General features: G+C 34.6%; 3 protein-coding genes across 9 annotated transcripts; 2 read left to right on the top strand and 1 right to left on the bottom strand.

Moving 5' to 3' along the window:
- The first annotated feature begins 893 nt into the window (after positions 1-893).
- Positions 894-4,870, top strand: LOC142543261 (putative pentatricopeptide repeat-containing protein At3g15200). Of its 7 annotated transcripts, XM_075650409.1 has the most exons (4): positions 894-1,083; positions 1,311-1,482; positions 2,322-2,380; positions 2,472-4,870. In XM_075650409.1, exon 4 carries the CDS (start codon positions 2,647-2,649, stop codon positions 4,231-4,233), a length of 1,587 nt encoding a protein of 528 aa, XP_075506524.1. In that variant the 5' UTR covers positions 894-1,083; positions 1,311-1,482; positions 2,322-2,380; positions 2,472-2,646; the 3' UTR covers positions 4,234-4,870. The 7 variants fall into 7 exon arrangements, with proteins under 7 accessions (XP_075506524.1, XP_075506520.1, XP_075506523.1 ...); XM_075650405.1 differs by lacking the exon at positions 2,322-2,380; XM_075650408.1 differs by lacking the exon at positions 2,322-2,380 and having other exon boundaries at positions 1,311-1,634.
- A 3,275-nt stretch (positions 4,871-8,145) lies between these two features.
- On the top strand, positions 8,146-9,573 carry LOC142541639 (F-box protein At5g07610-like). The gene has a single exon (XM_075648126.1). It carries the CDS (start codon positions 8,361-8,363, stop codon positions 9,501-9,503), a length of 1,143 nt encoding a protein of 380 aa, XP_075504241.1. The 5' UTR covers positions 8,146-8,360; the 3' UTR covers positions 9,504-9,573.
- A 1,874-nt stretch (positions 9,574-11,447) lies between these two features.
- LOC142541989 (uncharacterized) lies at positions 11,448-13,114 on the bottom strand. Its single transcript, XM_075648436.1, has 3 exons — positions 12,845-13,114; positions 12,113-12,490; positions 11,448-11,720 (listed from the first exon to the last, which is right to left on the bottom strand). The coding sequence occupies exons 1-3, from the start codon at positions 13,112-13,114 to the stop codon at positions 11,448-11,450; spliced, it is 921 nt and encodes a 306-aa protein (XP_075504551.1).
- Between the last annotated feature and the right edge of the window lie 1,017 nt (positions 13,115-14,131).

The following is a 14,131-nucleotide window of genomic DNA, read 5'->3' as shown; positions in this document are numbered from 1 at the left end:
TATAAAAGCAAATGTAATTCTAATTTGTATTTAATAAAAATTCTTCATGAATTATTGACAAACTTTAGATTCTTGACAAATCTTATATCAAAAGATTTTGGAAAAATCTAGGAAGGTCAATATTCTTCAAGAATAATGACTAACTTTTGATCTTGGATTAATATTTTTTGAAAATATTTGATAAATTTTAGACATTTATATTAATTTGTAGATATATCAAGATTATCAAAATAAATTAATGTGTTATTTCATGAGTATCAATATAAATAAAAGTTTTGCTTCTTCACAAGCATCAATATCAATCTAGAATTTGGGCTACTTCGAGAGAATCAATATTAAATTTAAAAATTGTGCTAATTCAAGAACAATAATATATAATGAATAAAAATATGAACATAAAATCAAATTTACACAACTTCAAGAACATCAATATTAAATCTAAATATTGTGATATTTCAGAAGCATTAGTATAAAACTAAAAGTATCCACATAAAATTAAAATGCTATTTCAAGAACCTCAATATGTAACGTAAATATTGTGTTTCTTTCAGAGTATCCATACAAAGTTTAAAAATGAAATTTTTATGAGTTTTATTATGAAGAGCACTCTTCTCGTGCTGATAATGTGTTATAATTTAATAGTAGAAGAAGATAGAAACAAAGAAAGAATTGACTGATCTATTATTTCAACTAAACACCTCCAAAGACCTCTGTTTATAAAGGATGTTTGTGTTTATATATAAAGGAAAAAATCAATCATGTACCTATATCTATATATAACAATTTATTTATGACAATTATTTATGACAATTTATTTAATATTTAATTATCATTTCTCAAATAATAAAAAAAATATTATCTTTATAAATTTTTGAAAACGCGGGACACTCTTGAGCGCGATTACTAAGTCGAACGCTCAGAGCTTCATCGTTATTGCATCGCACACGCACAAGCTCCCGCCGAGAGATCGAGCACACCGATTAGGAGGTAGCCTGTCCATTGCCATTTGTACAATGGAACGATTTCCTGTGTAGGAAGAAGCCATTTTTCTTGATGATAGCTTGGAACTCAGCTCGTTTCCAGGTTTTGTTAGCTTTTGTGACGAATATGCTTCCATCCTCGCTCCTTGTGTTTGTTGATATGTTTCTTTGATCATTCTCTTATTTCTTTTACGTATAAGCTTGAAGCTCGTGTGCACGTTATTGGGTTCCTTCATTTCATCCCTTAACCTGGATTCCGTTAAATTTTTCTTGCTTTGTGGCGAATCATAAACCTCATATATTGATTTGGTCGCCTTGTGTTTTCTACAGTAAAGATTGGTATGGCTGGTAGACAAAAACATGATCCTTAAAATTCTACTGATCTTGCGCCGAAGGAAGGCATGATATCCCACGCGATGACGTTGGGGGCTGCTTTGTTACTGTGTTTACCTGCCAGATCACTTCAAGCAATTGACCGTTCCTCCCCATCCTTCTCATCATAGTGAGTAATCGTTCGGCTTTCGTGTTTTACTCACCGAAAATTTGAATGAAAGATTTGTTTTTTTTCCTTTTGTTCTCGGAATATGAGAATGGGTCAAACACAGAAGGTCAAGGAAGATAGTGATACAAATGGTTGTCACAGGAATTGAGAAAGTTAGTACTTTTTCTGTACTTTTGCTAATCAGGAAAATTTGCCCAGTTTTTTCTACTTCAGACCTGAGAAAATAAGTATATTTGGTGGCAGTCTAATTATATATGGTGTTTTTCACTTGAGGAAAATTGACATAGTTTCCTCATAGCTCTTGTCATGAGATAATTCATAGTAATACAAATGGTTGTCACAGGAATTGAGAAAGTTAGTACTTTTTATGTACTTTTGCTAATCTAGAAAGTTTGCCTAGTTTTTTCTACTTCAGACCTTTGAAAATTAGTATATTTGGTGGCAGTCTAATTATATATGGTGCTTTTCAGAGAGGAAAATTGACATAGTTTCCTCATAGCTCTTGTCATGAGATAATTCAACCGGTGTCTGTCTCCACTCTCCACAAAATTTTTACTTAAAAAAGATGCTTTAGTTACTTGCTCATAAACCTATCAGAATATTCAATTCGTGTGTATCTTGTTCAGTTTCTTGATTAGGAATATTAGGGCCTGTGTTATTGCTAGATGATTGTCTTACATGATGAAAATCTTGTTTTTTGAATGCCTGCCTTGGCTTTCTGTGGTAAATCAACACGCTATATTGATAGATAATGAATCGTATTTATGCTTAGCTGGAAAATGTTCATTGTTGACTTGAAAACGTTACTTTGTCTTAACTGTTTTGGTTGATGTGGAAAGACATCCTAGGGATTTGATGGGTTCAGGGAAAAATAAGAAAAAAATAAAATAGAACTGATGTATATTTTTTTAGATTTATTCTTTACAAAAAATAGAGAAAAACAAAAAACAACCCTGTAATTTGACTGTGGTCACCAATCCTCTCCGCAGCAACCATTGAAGCTCCCAAGCCACTGCAACCATTGACACCGTTGCATGCGCCGCTAGCACTGCATGATCTACGCTTGAAGATTTACCTCAGTTAGTGAAATCTAATTGCAGTCGATGAAGATATACCTTTACTGAGTGTTTTTTTCACTGGCAAGCTTCATCTTCAACTTTCAATATGAATTTCTCATTCAGGCGATTGGCAAAATTATCCGGGCACCTTCATTGTTTACTAAAACGTCCTCACGCAGTTCATGCCGTATACAAACCATTTATTTCTCCAAAATTCCTTTTTTCTTCAGTACTTGTCCAACATTACCATCAAATTAATTCATGTGATTTTACGACTGATCACAAATCCACAAATTCAAATCAGCAAGACCCATGTGGAAACTCCACTAATGATGAGGCTCTCAGGTTTCAAACTGTTCTTAAGCTTCATTCATACAAGTCTTTGGAAGAAGTGGAGCAATGTCTCAACCAATGCTGTGTATCCTTATCCAAAGATTTGGTTCTCAACGTCCTAAGAAGATATCGATCTGAATGGAGACCGGCACACATTTTCTTCAAATGGGTTTGTAAAGTCAGGAATTCAAGTGGGTTTTTTCCTGACACTTGCATCTACAATGAAATCCTTGATATTCTTGGGCGAATGAAACAATTTGACGAATTTTTTCAAGTGTTTGATGAAATGTCAAGGGGAAGGAATTTGATTGATCAACGTACTTTTGCTATTACGGTAAGTAGACTTTCCGGAGCCCATAAAGTCGATGAAGCAATTGGATTTTTCCACAAGATTGAAGGATTTGGCCTTGAGCGTGACTTAGTTGCATTTCAAACACTTCTGCTGTCATTGTGTCGGCATAAGCATGTGGAGGAAGCTGAGGTATTATTCCGCAATAAGAAAAGTGAATTTAGGGATGATATTAAGACTTGGAACATTATTCTAAATGGATGGTGTGTGTTGGGTAGTTTACGAGATGCGAAGAGGTTCTGGAAGGATATTTTGGCATCAAACACCAAGCCAGATAGATTTACTTATGGGAATTTCATCAATTCATTGTGCAAGTCCGGAAAAATCAGCACAGCGAAGAAGTTGCTCCAGACAATGTGGGAGAAGGGCTGTGCACCAGATACAGCTATTTGCAACTGTGTTATGGATGGATTGTGTTTCAAGAAGAGGGTTCCAGAGGCTCTTCAGATTTTTAGTGATATGAGTTTAAAGGGTTGCACACCAAATACATCTACTTATAATACGCTTATCAAACATTTGTGCAAGATTCAACGGATGGAAAAAGTTCATGAGCTGTTGAATGAGATGGAAGCAATGGGAGAGAGTTGTTTACCAAATGCTTTGACGTATAATTATTTGATAAGTTCTACAAAGACACCAGAGGAAGTAGATAAGATTTTGGAGATGATGGAGAAGAATGGATGCAAGCTGCTTGCAGATACTTACAACTTGATCTTAAGGTTGTTTATGAAATGGGGAAATGAAGCGAGGGTGAAAAAGATTTGGGATGAGATGGAGAATAGTAGAAAGGGACCTGATAATCGATCCTACACGATCATGATTCATGGACTATATTATAATGGAAGGATCAGGAATGCACTCAAATATTTTAATGAAATGATGCTAAAGGGAATGGTGCCAGAACCTAGAACCAAGTTACTAGTGGATGATATCAACTTTAAATTGAAAGAAATAGACAAAACCGGGGCAGATGGGGTGAAAGAATGGCAAGGGACATGCAATGCATACTGACCTCTTCATACAACTTACATATCAACGTCGGGAAAGAAAAGTTAGCAAAATAACAATGGTCAAACTTATTTTATAAAATTAACCCTCTCTAGTGTATTTGAAAACACACTCGAATACACTTGGGCATGGTTATTCTTCAGAATCGGGACTGGAATCACTAAACTGATTGCTGTGTGTCTACTCGATAAGGCACCATCATCAGGTTAATCAGCAAATTGGATGTTCTGGACTGCTCCATATTTTCTTGCCAAACAATGCGAATCCACTGATACTTGCAGTTCTATCACAACCAAAGAACAGCAAATTGAGCCTCATTGTGGTTCTTGATTTGATCTGGAAACAGTGCCTTGAAGTCACAGGTTATGAAATGTGTAGACAATTTTATTAGGCTTGTATATCAATATAGGTATTCAAATCATGATGATTCTAGATTACGAGCTGTAGAGTTTAATTTGTAAAGAGGGCCCTGCTTCGGCCAGAAGGTAAGTCATGCATTAATGTTACAAGACATGGATTTTGGGGCCATTTATTTGTAAAGTTATGAGTTCAAATAGAACTTGTTTTTTGCTTCTCCAGTAACTTGTTCTACAGATTTGAATGCTTATTAACAAAATCTTGCGTAATTTATTCGTCATTATGCACTGCATCTCATTTCCAGCTGAAATATCGTTTCAAGAAACATTGTCAATCTTATTCTTGGGCATGGCGAGCATTCAGTTCAAGCGGAACTACCTGATTTAAAGTACTTTTGCACAACCTTCTCACAAGTAGGACAATAAGTATTCCTAAGTAAAGTCATTCATAGATTTGCTTGGTTCAAAAACTACAAATTAAATACTTCTCATTTTATTTCTATTCAAGTTCTTTGGATTCATTAGAGGCTATTGTATCCCCCTCATTATTGTTATGATGATATTGAAAATTAATTTTTTTAGTTTTATAGATTTTTGTGCATAATATAACAATCTCTTGGGATATGATAACAATAATAATAATAATAAAATTCCACCAATTTGGAGCTCATTTTCTTTTTTCGTTATTTCGCAGATAGCATATAGGCTAGGCATGCTTATCGGTTCCACCGCACCGGTTTCGGACCGGTTCCCACCGGTTCTCGGTCCGGTGAGTTCGGAACCGGTCCGAACCGGTTCCGAACCGGTTCCGGTTCCAAGATGAAAAACTTGGAATCAATCCAAACCAAGACCGGTTCGGATTCTAATAAATCGGTTCCGGTTCGGTTTAAACCGGTTCCGAACTCTAATTTACTATATTTTACTATAAAATTAAAATTAGTAATATTAATGGACAATTTTTTATTTAGTATTTTGATTGCAAATAATTGTGATTACATAAATAAAATTTAACAGAATAACTTAAACATTTATTTTTACAATTGAACATCTAAAATTCATCACGATTTATTAAAATATATTTGGAATATTATGGATCTTCGTCGGAACTTGAGCTTTGGAATTCGTCGATCGCGCCAGAGGTCCTATTCTTTTTTTCTGCTGCAAACCAATCTTGTAGGCACGTTAGCATGAAAAATGTTTCTGGCTTTAAATTAGTTCTTTGGTCACCAATGATCCTTCCACATACTGAAAATGCTGATTCGGAAGCAACACTTGAACTTTGAATGGGTAGGACATCTCTTGCAATTGCAGATAACACTGGATAAAGTTTAGAATTTGCTTTCCACCAATCAAGAACATCGAAACTATCCGTAGTCTCAATATATTGACTTAGATAAATTTGGATCTCATTGTAATTGGTTGTTGTCACCGATTTTCCTTTGAACTTTTGTCGTTTCAAACTTTGAAAGAAGTTCAGTGCTCCACTTTTGCTCTTAGACGTCGGCATCTCCTCCGGCTGCGCACTCGGTTCATCACATTGTTCACTAGCATACAAATCAAACAATTCTTGGAGAGAATGCATGATTGACTTCTTTTGATCGTCAACATTCTTCCCAAAAAATTTAGCATAATATTCAAAAAACACGTCTAATCCTCCTTGATTTTGAGTAGGATCAAGTAATGTTGTTAAACCATGCACAATTGGATAGTTTCCCAATATTTTAAAAATTTGTTTTCCATATTTGAAACAAAATCACGCATAACAGATTCATCGCGATATTCAATAAATTTATAAAACATATTGAAAAGCAAAGGTAGAAACATGGTTGAAGTAGAGTAGTTAATGCCAGAAAATTTTTCGGTTGCTTCTTTAAAAATTTCTAACAAAGAAACACATTTACTCAAAATATTCCAATCATCGTCAGTTAGCATTAAAGATTGTGTTGTAATATTATTATAATATGGAGTAACTAAATCTTGAAAACGTAATAAAGTATGAAGCAAGTGATATAAAGAACTCCATCTAGTTTCAATAGGAAGAGGAAATTTTTTAAATTTAATTCCGGTTGATTCGACTAGTGTTTTTCAGTCACGTTCATATCTTCTTTCACGTAATAATTTCCCACATAATTTGAATTTTTCTATTACAGTGGACATTTGTTCATCACAGGCACATTTAACACATAAGTTGATAATATGACACGCACATCTAACACGAAGCAAATTACCTTCTAAAATTGGTTTTAGCGAATCTTTAAGATATTTAATTGCAAGAGTATTGGTACTCGCATTATCTAACGTTATCGGCATTATTTTATTTTGTATGCCATAAATCTTAATAACATTTAAAACATATTTGGCTATAGTGTATGCGTTGTGAGACAATTCTAAATGATCTAGCGCTAAAATTCTTTTTTGCATAGTCCAAGTTTCGTCAATCCAATGCCATGTAACAACAAGATATGATCCATATTTTAAATTAGTCCAAATATCAGTTCTTGAACTAACTCTACAAGAAATATTTGAAAGATGCGATTTTAGTGTTTCTTTATATTCTTTGTAAATATCAAAACAATATTTCTTAAGTGTGTGCCTAGAAATATTGTGAAAACCAGGTTGAATAGTACTAGTAAATTCAACAAAACCTTCTTGTTCAGCTATTATAAAAGGTTGACAACATTTGGTAACAAACTTTACGATGGCTTTCCGAGAAATTTCTTTTGTAATTGTAAAAGCTTTACCACTAAAAGGATTAATTTGTTGTTGTATTGGTTCCCTACCGAATGGTTGTAGCGTATCAGGGTCAAGTTTATGTACCTTAACTAAATGTTTTTTCAAAGTACCGGTACCACCGGAACCATCACTAGTTTTGTAAGAATACCTCGTTTTGCAAATTTTACAAACGGCGAAAGAATTATTCGTACCTTATTGTTCAATATCAAAGTGATCCCAAACTTTGCTTCGCTTTGCACGGGCTGTCGTCGTGCTCGTTGACATTGTGTTGCTTGCTCGAGTAGACGATGGCGTCCCTACATCTTTGTTGGGGAGTTCAATGGCCTCTTCATCCTCGTGGCCAGGTTCGACTTCATCAAAGTCGGGGATGTAGCCAAAATGTTCACCAAAGTCGGGAGCGTATTCGCCACCACCACCACGACGGTTTGAAGATGATGTCATTGAAATTCGAATTATTTATTTGAGTAAATTGTGAAATAATAAATAAATAACAATAAAAATAATACGGATTATAGATAAAATTATAACACAATTATTGAATATATTTGGAGAAATAAAATCAAAGAAATATATCGATTGTAGAGAAATGAGAAGTTGAGAGAAAATTGATATGTGAAATATAAAAAATGACTTGTATTTATAGATGCTTTTGAGGGTAAAAAAAAAATAATTGCAGTTTTGGGGGCCAAAATGAAAAAAAAATGGCACATTTCAGTAGCAGTTGAAAATCCTATAATAATAAATAAAAAAATGTGAAGAAAACTTTTTTGCTGTTGAAATGGGTTGGTTACTTTGAATTTACACTTTAATCCTATTTAAAAAAAGGGAAAAAAAGAAGAGCTCCTCCCAAAAATAGTTTGGCTGTTGGCAAAAGACAAATACATTCCTTTTGTTGAGACATCTACTTATATTGGTGGCAACTATACAGCCTTTTCTTGTCATGTTCTATCTTGTAAATATCTCTGCTTTTGTATGTTTTCTCAATACAATCATGAAAAGAACTGGGATTTCATATTACTACTCACTTGCCTGAATTGAAAAATGAGTACTAGGCAGAGGGATTGTCATAACACCAGTGGCAAATTGGCATGGGACGGGGACGTTTGGATCGAAATCCTCCTCTGGCTGCCCGCGAAATCCCTGATCAGATGTAAATCTGTGTGCAAACTATGGCTCTCCCTAATCTCCAACCTTCATTTTTCTCGTCTCCACGCTCTTCGCCACCCGAAACCTCAACCCTCTCTTCTCATGCATACTGGTCGTGCATCACAGTACTTGTTTTACTTTCATCCCATTCTCAACAGAACTGCAAAACTCATACCTTATCATATACCTCTTCCCAATCCCAAAATCTTGAGCTCTTGCAATGGCCTGCTACTGCTGCAATGTGATGATCTCCCCCGAAAGGATTACTATATTTACAATCCCACCACCAGAGAATCGAGAAAGATACTTCTTACTGCTAACGACGGTTTTCCTACTGTTATGGGGATTAACCTTGCGTTTGATCCTTCAAAATCACCCCATTACAAGGTTGTTTGCATCCGGGCTGCCAGAAAGTCATCTTCCTCAGGTTCTCGTATTTCTGAGATTGAGGTCTATGACTCAGAGACACGTACTTGGAAGCTATGTATCGAGTCATTCACAGCTTATATACAAGTGAACTTCTCCCGAGGAGTTCATTGGAACAATGTGATTCATTGGGAGAACTTTCCAAGTTCTCATTTGTATTTTGACATAAATAAAAATGTGATTGGAAAGTTACCACATGTTCAGATACCATGGCCTGAGAATCCTGAGCGTGGGGGCGGCGCAGCCTGTCGTTGCCAACTCCAAGAATCAAACGGGCGTTTGCAACATTTCATCATAATGTCCAACATGGGTGACAAATCAATTGCGGTGCTCGAGTTGGAGGAAGACTATTCAGGGTGGGAAGTGAAGTTCGTCGATAGATTCGGTCCACTTCCTGGAAGAACTCGTGTGTTGAGTTACATCAGGGGAGATGGGGAGGAGAATTGCACTTTGATGTACCATATACCTGGGGAAATAAGGGGTTACAATTTCGTTGAGAAGTGGCAAAATATGGTGGTTGATTTCAAGAATGAAGCATTTTATGACGAGAACAATGTGCAGTTCGAGCCTAGGGATGTTCATATATTTGGTGAAACATTGGCTCCTCTTTGATTACTCCATCTCGAGAGTCGTATTTGGACTTGGAAAAAGTGAAATTAAGTCATTTATATACTTGTGCATGTATAGATAAAATAAATAAAACAAAAAATTAAGTAGAGGTGTGTGTTCAAAATTTAAAAACGCGAGGTTATAAAATGATCATTTATTTTACATAAGGTTAATTTCACATAGATGATAAATGATATTTTCTGGTGTTTAATTAGGTTATCTTTTACACTGCAACACACTATTGGAATTATTTTCAAGTCATTTCACAGTTGAAATTTGGGCTTTTTAAAAAAATAATATTATTTAAAAAAAATTCATTAAAATATTGTAAAATTGAGATGGTTGTAAAAATATTGCAATCCGTAAGTTTCTTTCCCGGATTCTAATTTTTTTTTTAAAAAAAAGAAAACAAGGGTGTCACGAATTCACAGAATCCGTACTATCACGGATTCAGGATCCATGACATGCAGTCACAGGTTCTAGGAATTCGTCACTGCTCCCTTTAAATTCCGCGCAATTTCTCGACTTCTTTGCACAATTCCTCTTATTCTTTGCATTGCATCGGCCTCGGCTTCTTTACATTGCTCCTTCCTTCCGATTCATTCTCCCAAATTATTTCCTTCCTCCGATTCATTTGCGTAAAATCCTTCTTTTCTCCTTCGGCCTTGTATTAATATTATTTGTTAATTTTGTCATCCATTTCATTTGAAGATATGTTAAGAGGTAATATTTAATTTCGTTGATAATATTATAATTATATATTAAGATGTAATATTTTCTTTTGTGTAAATTTTTGATAATGTTTGTCATTTATTTCAGATATTAACATCATCCGTTGATGTTATTACAAGTTCCATATAACTACGTTTGAGAATGTAATTTAAGTAATTTTTTTAATATTTTATTTGTATTATTTATGTTATATTAATGTAATTATAATTTTGTTCACTAACATTATACGATTAAGTATAATTTAGTTAAATAATATATTTTAATATTAATCACGATATAAAAAAATAGTAGGAATATTAAAAAAATTAATAAATGTAATTTTGTGATTTTTCAAAATATTTAAAGGTTAGTATTTTTAATATAATAATTTAATTTAATATAAAAATGAGTTAATATTATTGTACTGAATACTATTGGAATTATAAAATATTTTGTTACATATGTTAAATTTTTTTATAAGAATTTATACTTTGAAATAGTGTTTAATTACTCTATAATTTTGGTCACTTTAATATAATTTATATAATATTATAAATATATTTATGTTAATGCAAAGTAATATAAGAAATTAATAATTCTAAATAACATATTTTTATCCAACTATATAATTTGAAATAACTTACTTAAAAGTTTAACATAAGAAAATTATTTTAATTTTTATTGTCAAATTAAATTATGTGATTATATACAATTTTTTTTTTAAAAAAATATTAGTTTATATCGTAAAATAAGTTTTCGTAACATATTTTTTTATTATAAATACAAATATATGTTTGAATAAATATATTTTGTAATTAAATTGATTTGAAAATATTTATTTTAATAAAATATTATTAATGTTAATTATTTAAGTGATTTTTGAAATTTTAGCCAATATAAGTATATTTTAAAATATGTCTAATAAACTCAGAATTAAATTTTTTTATGATTGCATGTCATTATATATTAGTGTTTCGCACTAGACATGGATACTGTGAGGGTCTTACTTTAGGTAGGTGGCTATGTGATTATTGAAGATGGTAGGATTGAATATAGTATCCTGCGACCAGGCCCATGAAAATACCACGGTCTATTACATTTTCCCAATTTGTGAACTATGTGCATCGCATGCTGGAGATCGATCCATCAAAATTCTTGGCATTTTCATAGGCATCATTTCGGAATTCATCCATCTCACTCAACTGCAGTTTTCTAAAATCTCCCGAAGCTTGCAAGTCAAAGTTTAATTTCTTCACAAGCCCAAAATGCTCTATGCTCCAAGTCCAACGGCAAATGACATGCTTTATCAAAAACCAGCCTATAGGGAGACATCCCAATAGGTGTCTTGAACGCAGTCCGATAGGCCCACAATGCATCATCTAACTTAATGGCCCAATCCTTCCGATTTGTGTTGACAGTCTTCTCCAGTATTTGTTTAATCTCCCGGTTTGATATTTCAGCTTGTCCATTTGACTGAGATGATATGCTAATGCCACCTTGTGCTTCACACTGTATTTGGCCAAAAGTGAGTTGAAAATTCTATTACAAAAATGCGTACCTTCGTCACTTATGATGGCTCTCGGTGTTCCAAACCTGGTGAAGATGTTCTTATGCACGAATTTAGCTACAACACGAGCGTCATTAGTATTGGTGGCGATCGCTTCCACCCATTTCGAAACATAATCAACAGCTAATAAAATATAAGAATTACCAAAAGAAGGGGGAAATGGTCCCATGAAATCAATGCCCCAAACGTCAAAAAGTTCCACTTCGAAAACATTTGTCAGTGGTAATTCGTGACGCCTGGAGATGTTTCCGAACCTCTGGCATCTATCACATGATTTTACTAAGGTATAACTATCTTTAAACAAACTAGGCCAATAAAAATCAGATTGCAATACCTTAACTGCTGTTCGTGACGCTCCAAAATGTCCACCATATGGTGAAGAGTGACACTTCTCCAGAATTTGATGTGCTTCGATACCCTCCATGCATCTCCTAATCACTTGGTCAGCACATCTCTTATACACAAATGGATCATCCCAATAATAGAACTTGATATCATGGACGAATTTCTTCTGATGATGATAGCTCAAATATGGGGGAAGGGTGCCGCAAGACAAAAAATTAGCAATATCAGCAAACCAAGGAAGTACATAATTTACCTCAAAAAGCTGTTCATCTGGAAATGTTTCTTGTATAGCTCCCTCTTCTTTCTTATCCTCCAGCTCAAGCCTCGATAAGTGGTCAGCTACTTGATTCTCAGTACCCCTTTTATCCTTGACCTCAAAGTCAAATTCTTGTATTAGCAAAATCCACCTTATCAAGCGTGGTTTTGCATCATTCTTGGCGAATAGGTAACGAATAGCTGCATGGTCAGTTAAAACGATTACCTTTGTGCCAATCAAATAAGGTCTGAATTTGTCGAATGCAAATACTACTGCAAGCATCTCCTTCTCGGTAGTAGTGTAATTTTGCTGTGCAGCATCCATCGTGCTACGTGCGTAGTAAATCGCCCTAAACATCTTTTCCCTTCTTTGGCCTAAGACAGCTCCCACTGCATAATCACTTGCATCACACATTAGCTCAAAGGGCTCCTTCCAGTCCGGCACTATCATGATCGGTGCAGTCACCAATGCCATTTTTATCTTCTCGAATGCCTGCAAACAATTATCATCAAATATAAAATCAGAATCTTTCTCTAGCAAATTACAGAGGGGTTTAGTGATCTTAGAGAAATCCTTAATAAATCTACGATAAAACCCCGCATGTCCTAGAAAGCTCCTTATTCCCTTGATGTTCCTTGGTGGGGGAAGTTTTTCGATGGCAACGACTTTAGCTCGGTCCACTTCTAATCCCTTAGAAGACACTTTATGTCCAAGAACAATACCCTCTTGGACCATAATGTAACGAACCGTACTATTTAACTACTTTAAATTTGCGGAAAAATAAAAATTTTCTTAAATAAGTAGAAATTATCAAACTTCGTTAATAAATAATTGTTCGTCTAAAATATTTATAATAAAACAACTACCAACAAGTTGCGATAAGTAAACGTGTTTAAAACATTGAAAACACCACTCCTTAAAATCATAATAATTGAACATGCATAAAATCTTAAAACATGGGCGGTCCTCGGATTTAGCCTCCCGCTCAGTCCAAGCCAGCTCACTGATCCTCACCCCTCGTCTCCTCAAATGCATCCTCACCTGCATCGATCAAGTCTAGTGAGTCTAAAGACTCAACATGTATAAACTGGGAGTAACGAGTAATACGTAATAAAATCACATGCAACTTTAAAATAGAGCGTACGTACTTGAAACTTGAACTTGCATACTTAAAAGTCTGAATGTAACATACTTGAAACTTGTGCATACATACATAAACATAGAAGTGCCATCATCATAAGACTTTTCTTAAACATGCTTGCATACTTGAACATTCATAAACTTCATCATTTTGCGTAGAGGCATTTTCAAAGCAAGTGACCCATACATAAATACGCCTGATCAGACTAAACCACGGTACTGGGTTGACAGGGAAGATCCACTGTCACATACATGAGATCCCCGTTCATGCTTTAACGGGTGGATTGGTCCCCGTTCATGCTTTAACGCTTCTCAATCCTGATCTAAACCCGTTCATGCTTTAACGGGGTGGAGAGGTTCTCGGCCACGTTCACCGACTTCCAAACCCATTCATAATTTGGTCACGAGACATTTAGCATACCTCAAAAACTTAAAATATTTTCTTTTGCACGTCGAACATACTTACTTGGCGTTGAAGGATTCGTTGGATCTCGCTTGGGGCCGCTGCTGCAACATACTAACATGAGTTCAAACACTTATCTTTCATAGCTTAGACGTAGGCACTCGTTCTCACCACCGAAGCAAATAAATGGCTTATGACATTCTAAATCT

This window comes from Primulina tabacum, chromosome 4 (assembly GCF_025594145.1).
Source record: "Primulina tabacum isolate GXHZ01 chromosome 4, ASM2559414v2, whole genome shotgun sequence".
In the NCBI taxonomy this organism is placed as follows: Eukaryota; Viridiplantae; Streptophyta; class Magnoliopsida; order Lamiales; family Gesneriaceae; genus Primulina; species Primulina tabacum.
This window is presented reverse-complemented; position numbering and strand designations above follow the sequence as displayed.

Excerpts from the sequence above, each read along its gene's own strand:
- LOC142541989 (XM_075648436.1), bottom strand. The coding sequence starts at position 13,114 with ATGGTCCAAGAGGGTATTGTTCTTGGACATAAAGTGTCTTCTAAGGGA. Across the intron at positions 12,491-12,844 it reads AGAAGATAAAAATGGCATTG|GATAAAAGGGGTACTGAGAA; the intron begins GTGACTGCACCG and ends TTTGAGGTCAAG. Across the intron at positions 11,721-12,112 it reads CGTCACGAACAGCAGTTAAG|TGTGAAGCACAAGGTGGCAT; the intron begins GTATTGCAATCT and ends GGCCAAATACAG.
- LOC142543261 (XM_075650411.1), top strand. The coding sequence starts at position 2,647 with ATGAATTTCTCATTCAGGCGATTGGCAAAATTATCCGGGCACCTTCAT.
- LOC142541639 (XM_075648126.1), top strand. The coding sequence starts at position 8,361 with ATGAGTACTAGGCAGAGGGATTGTCATAACACCAGTGGCAAATTGGCA.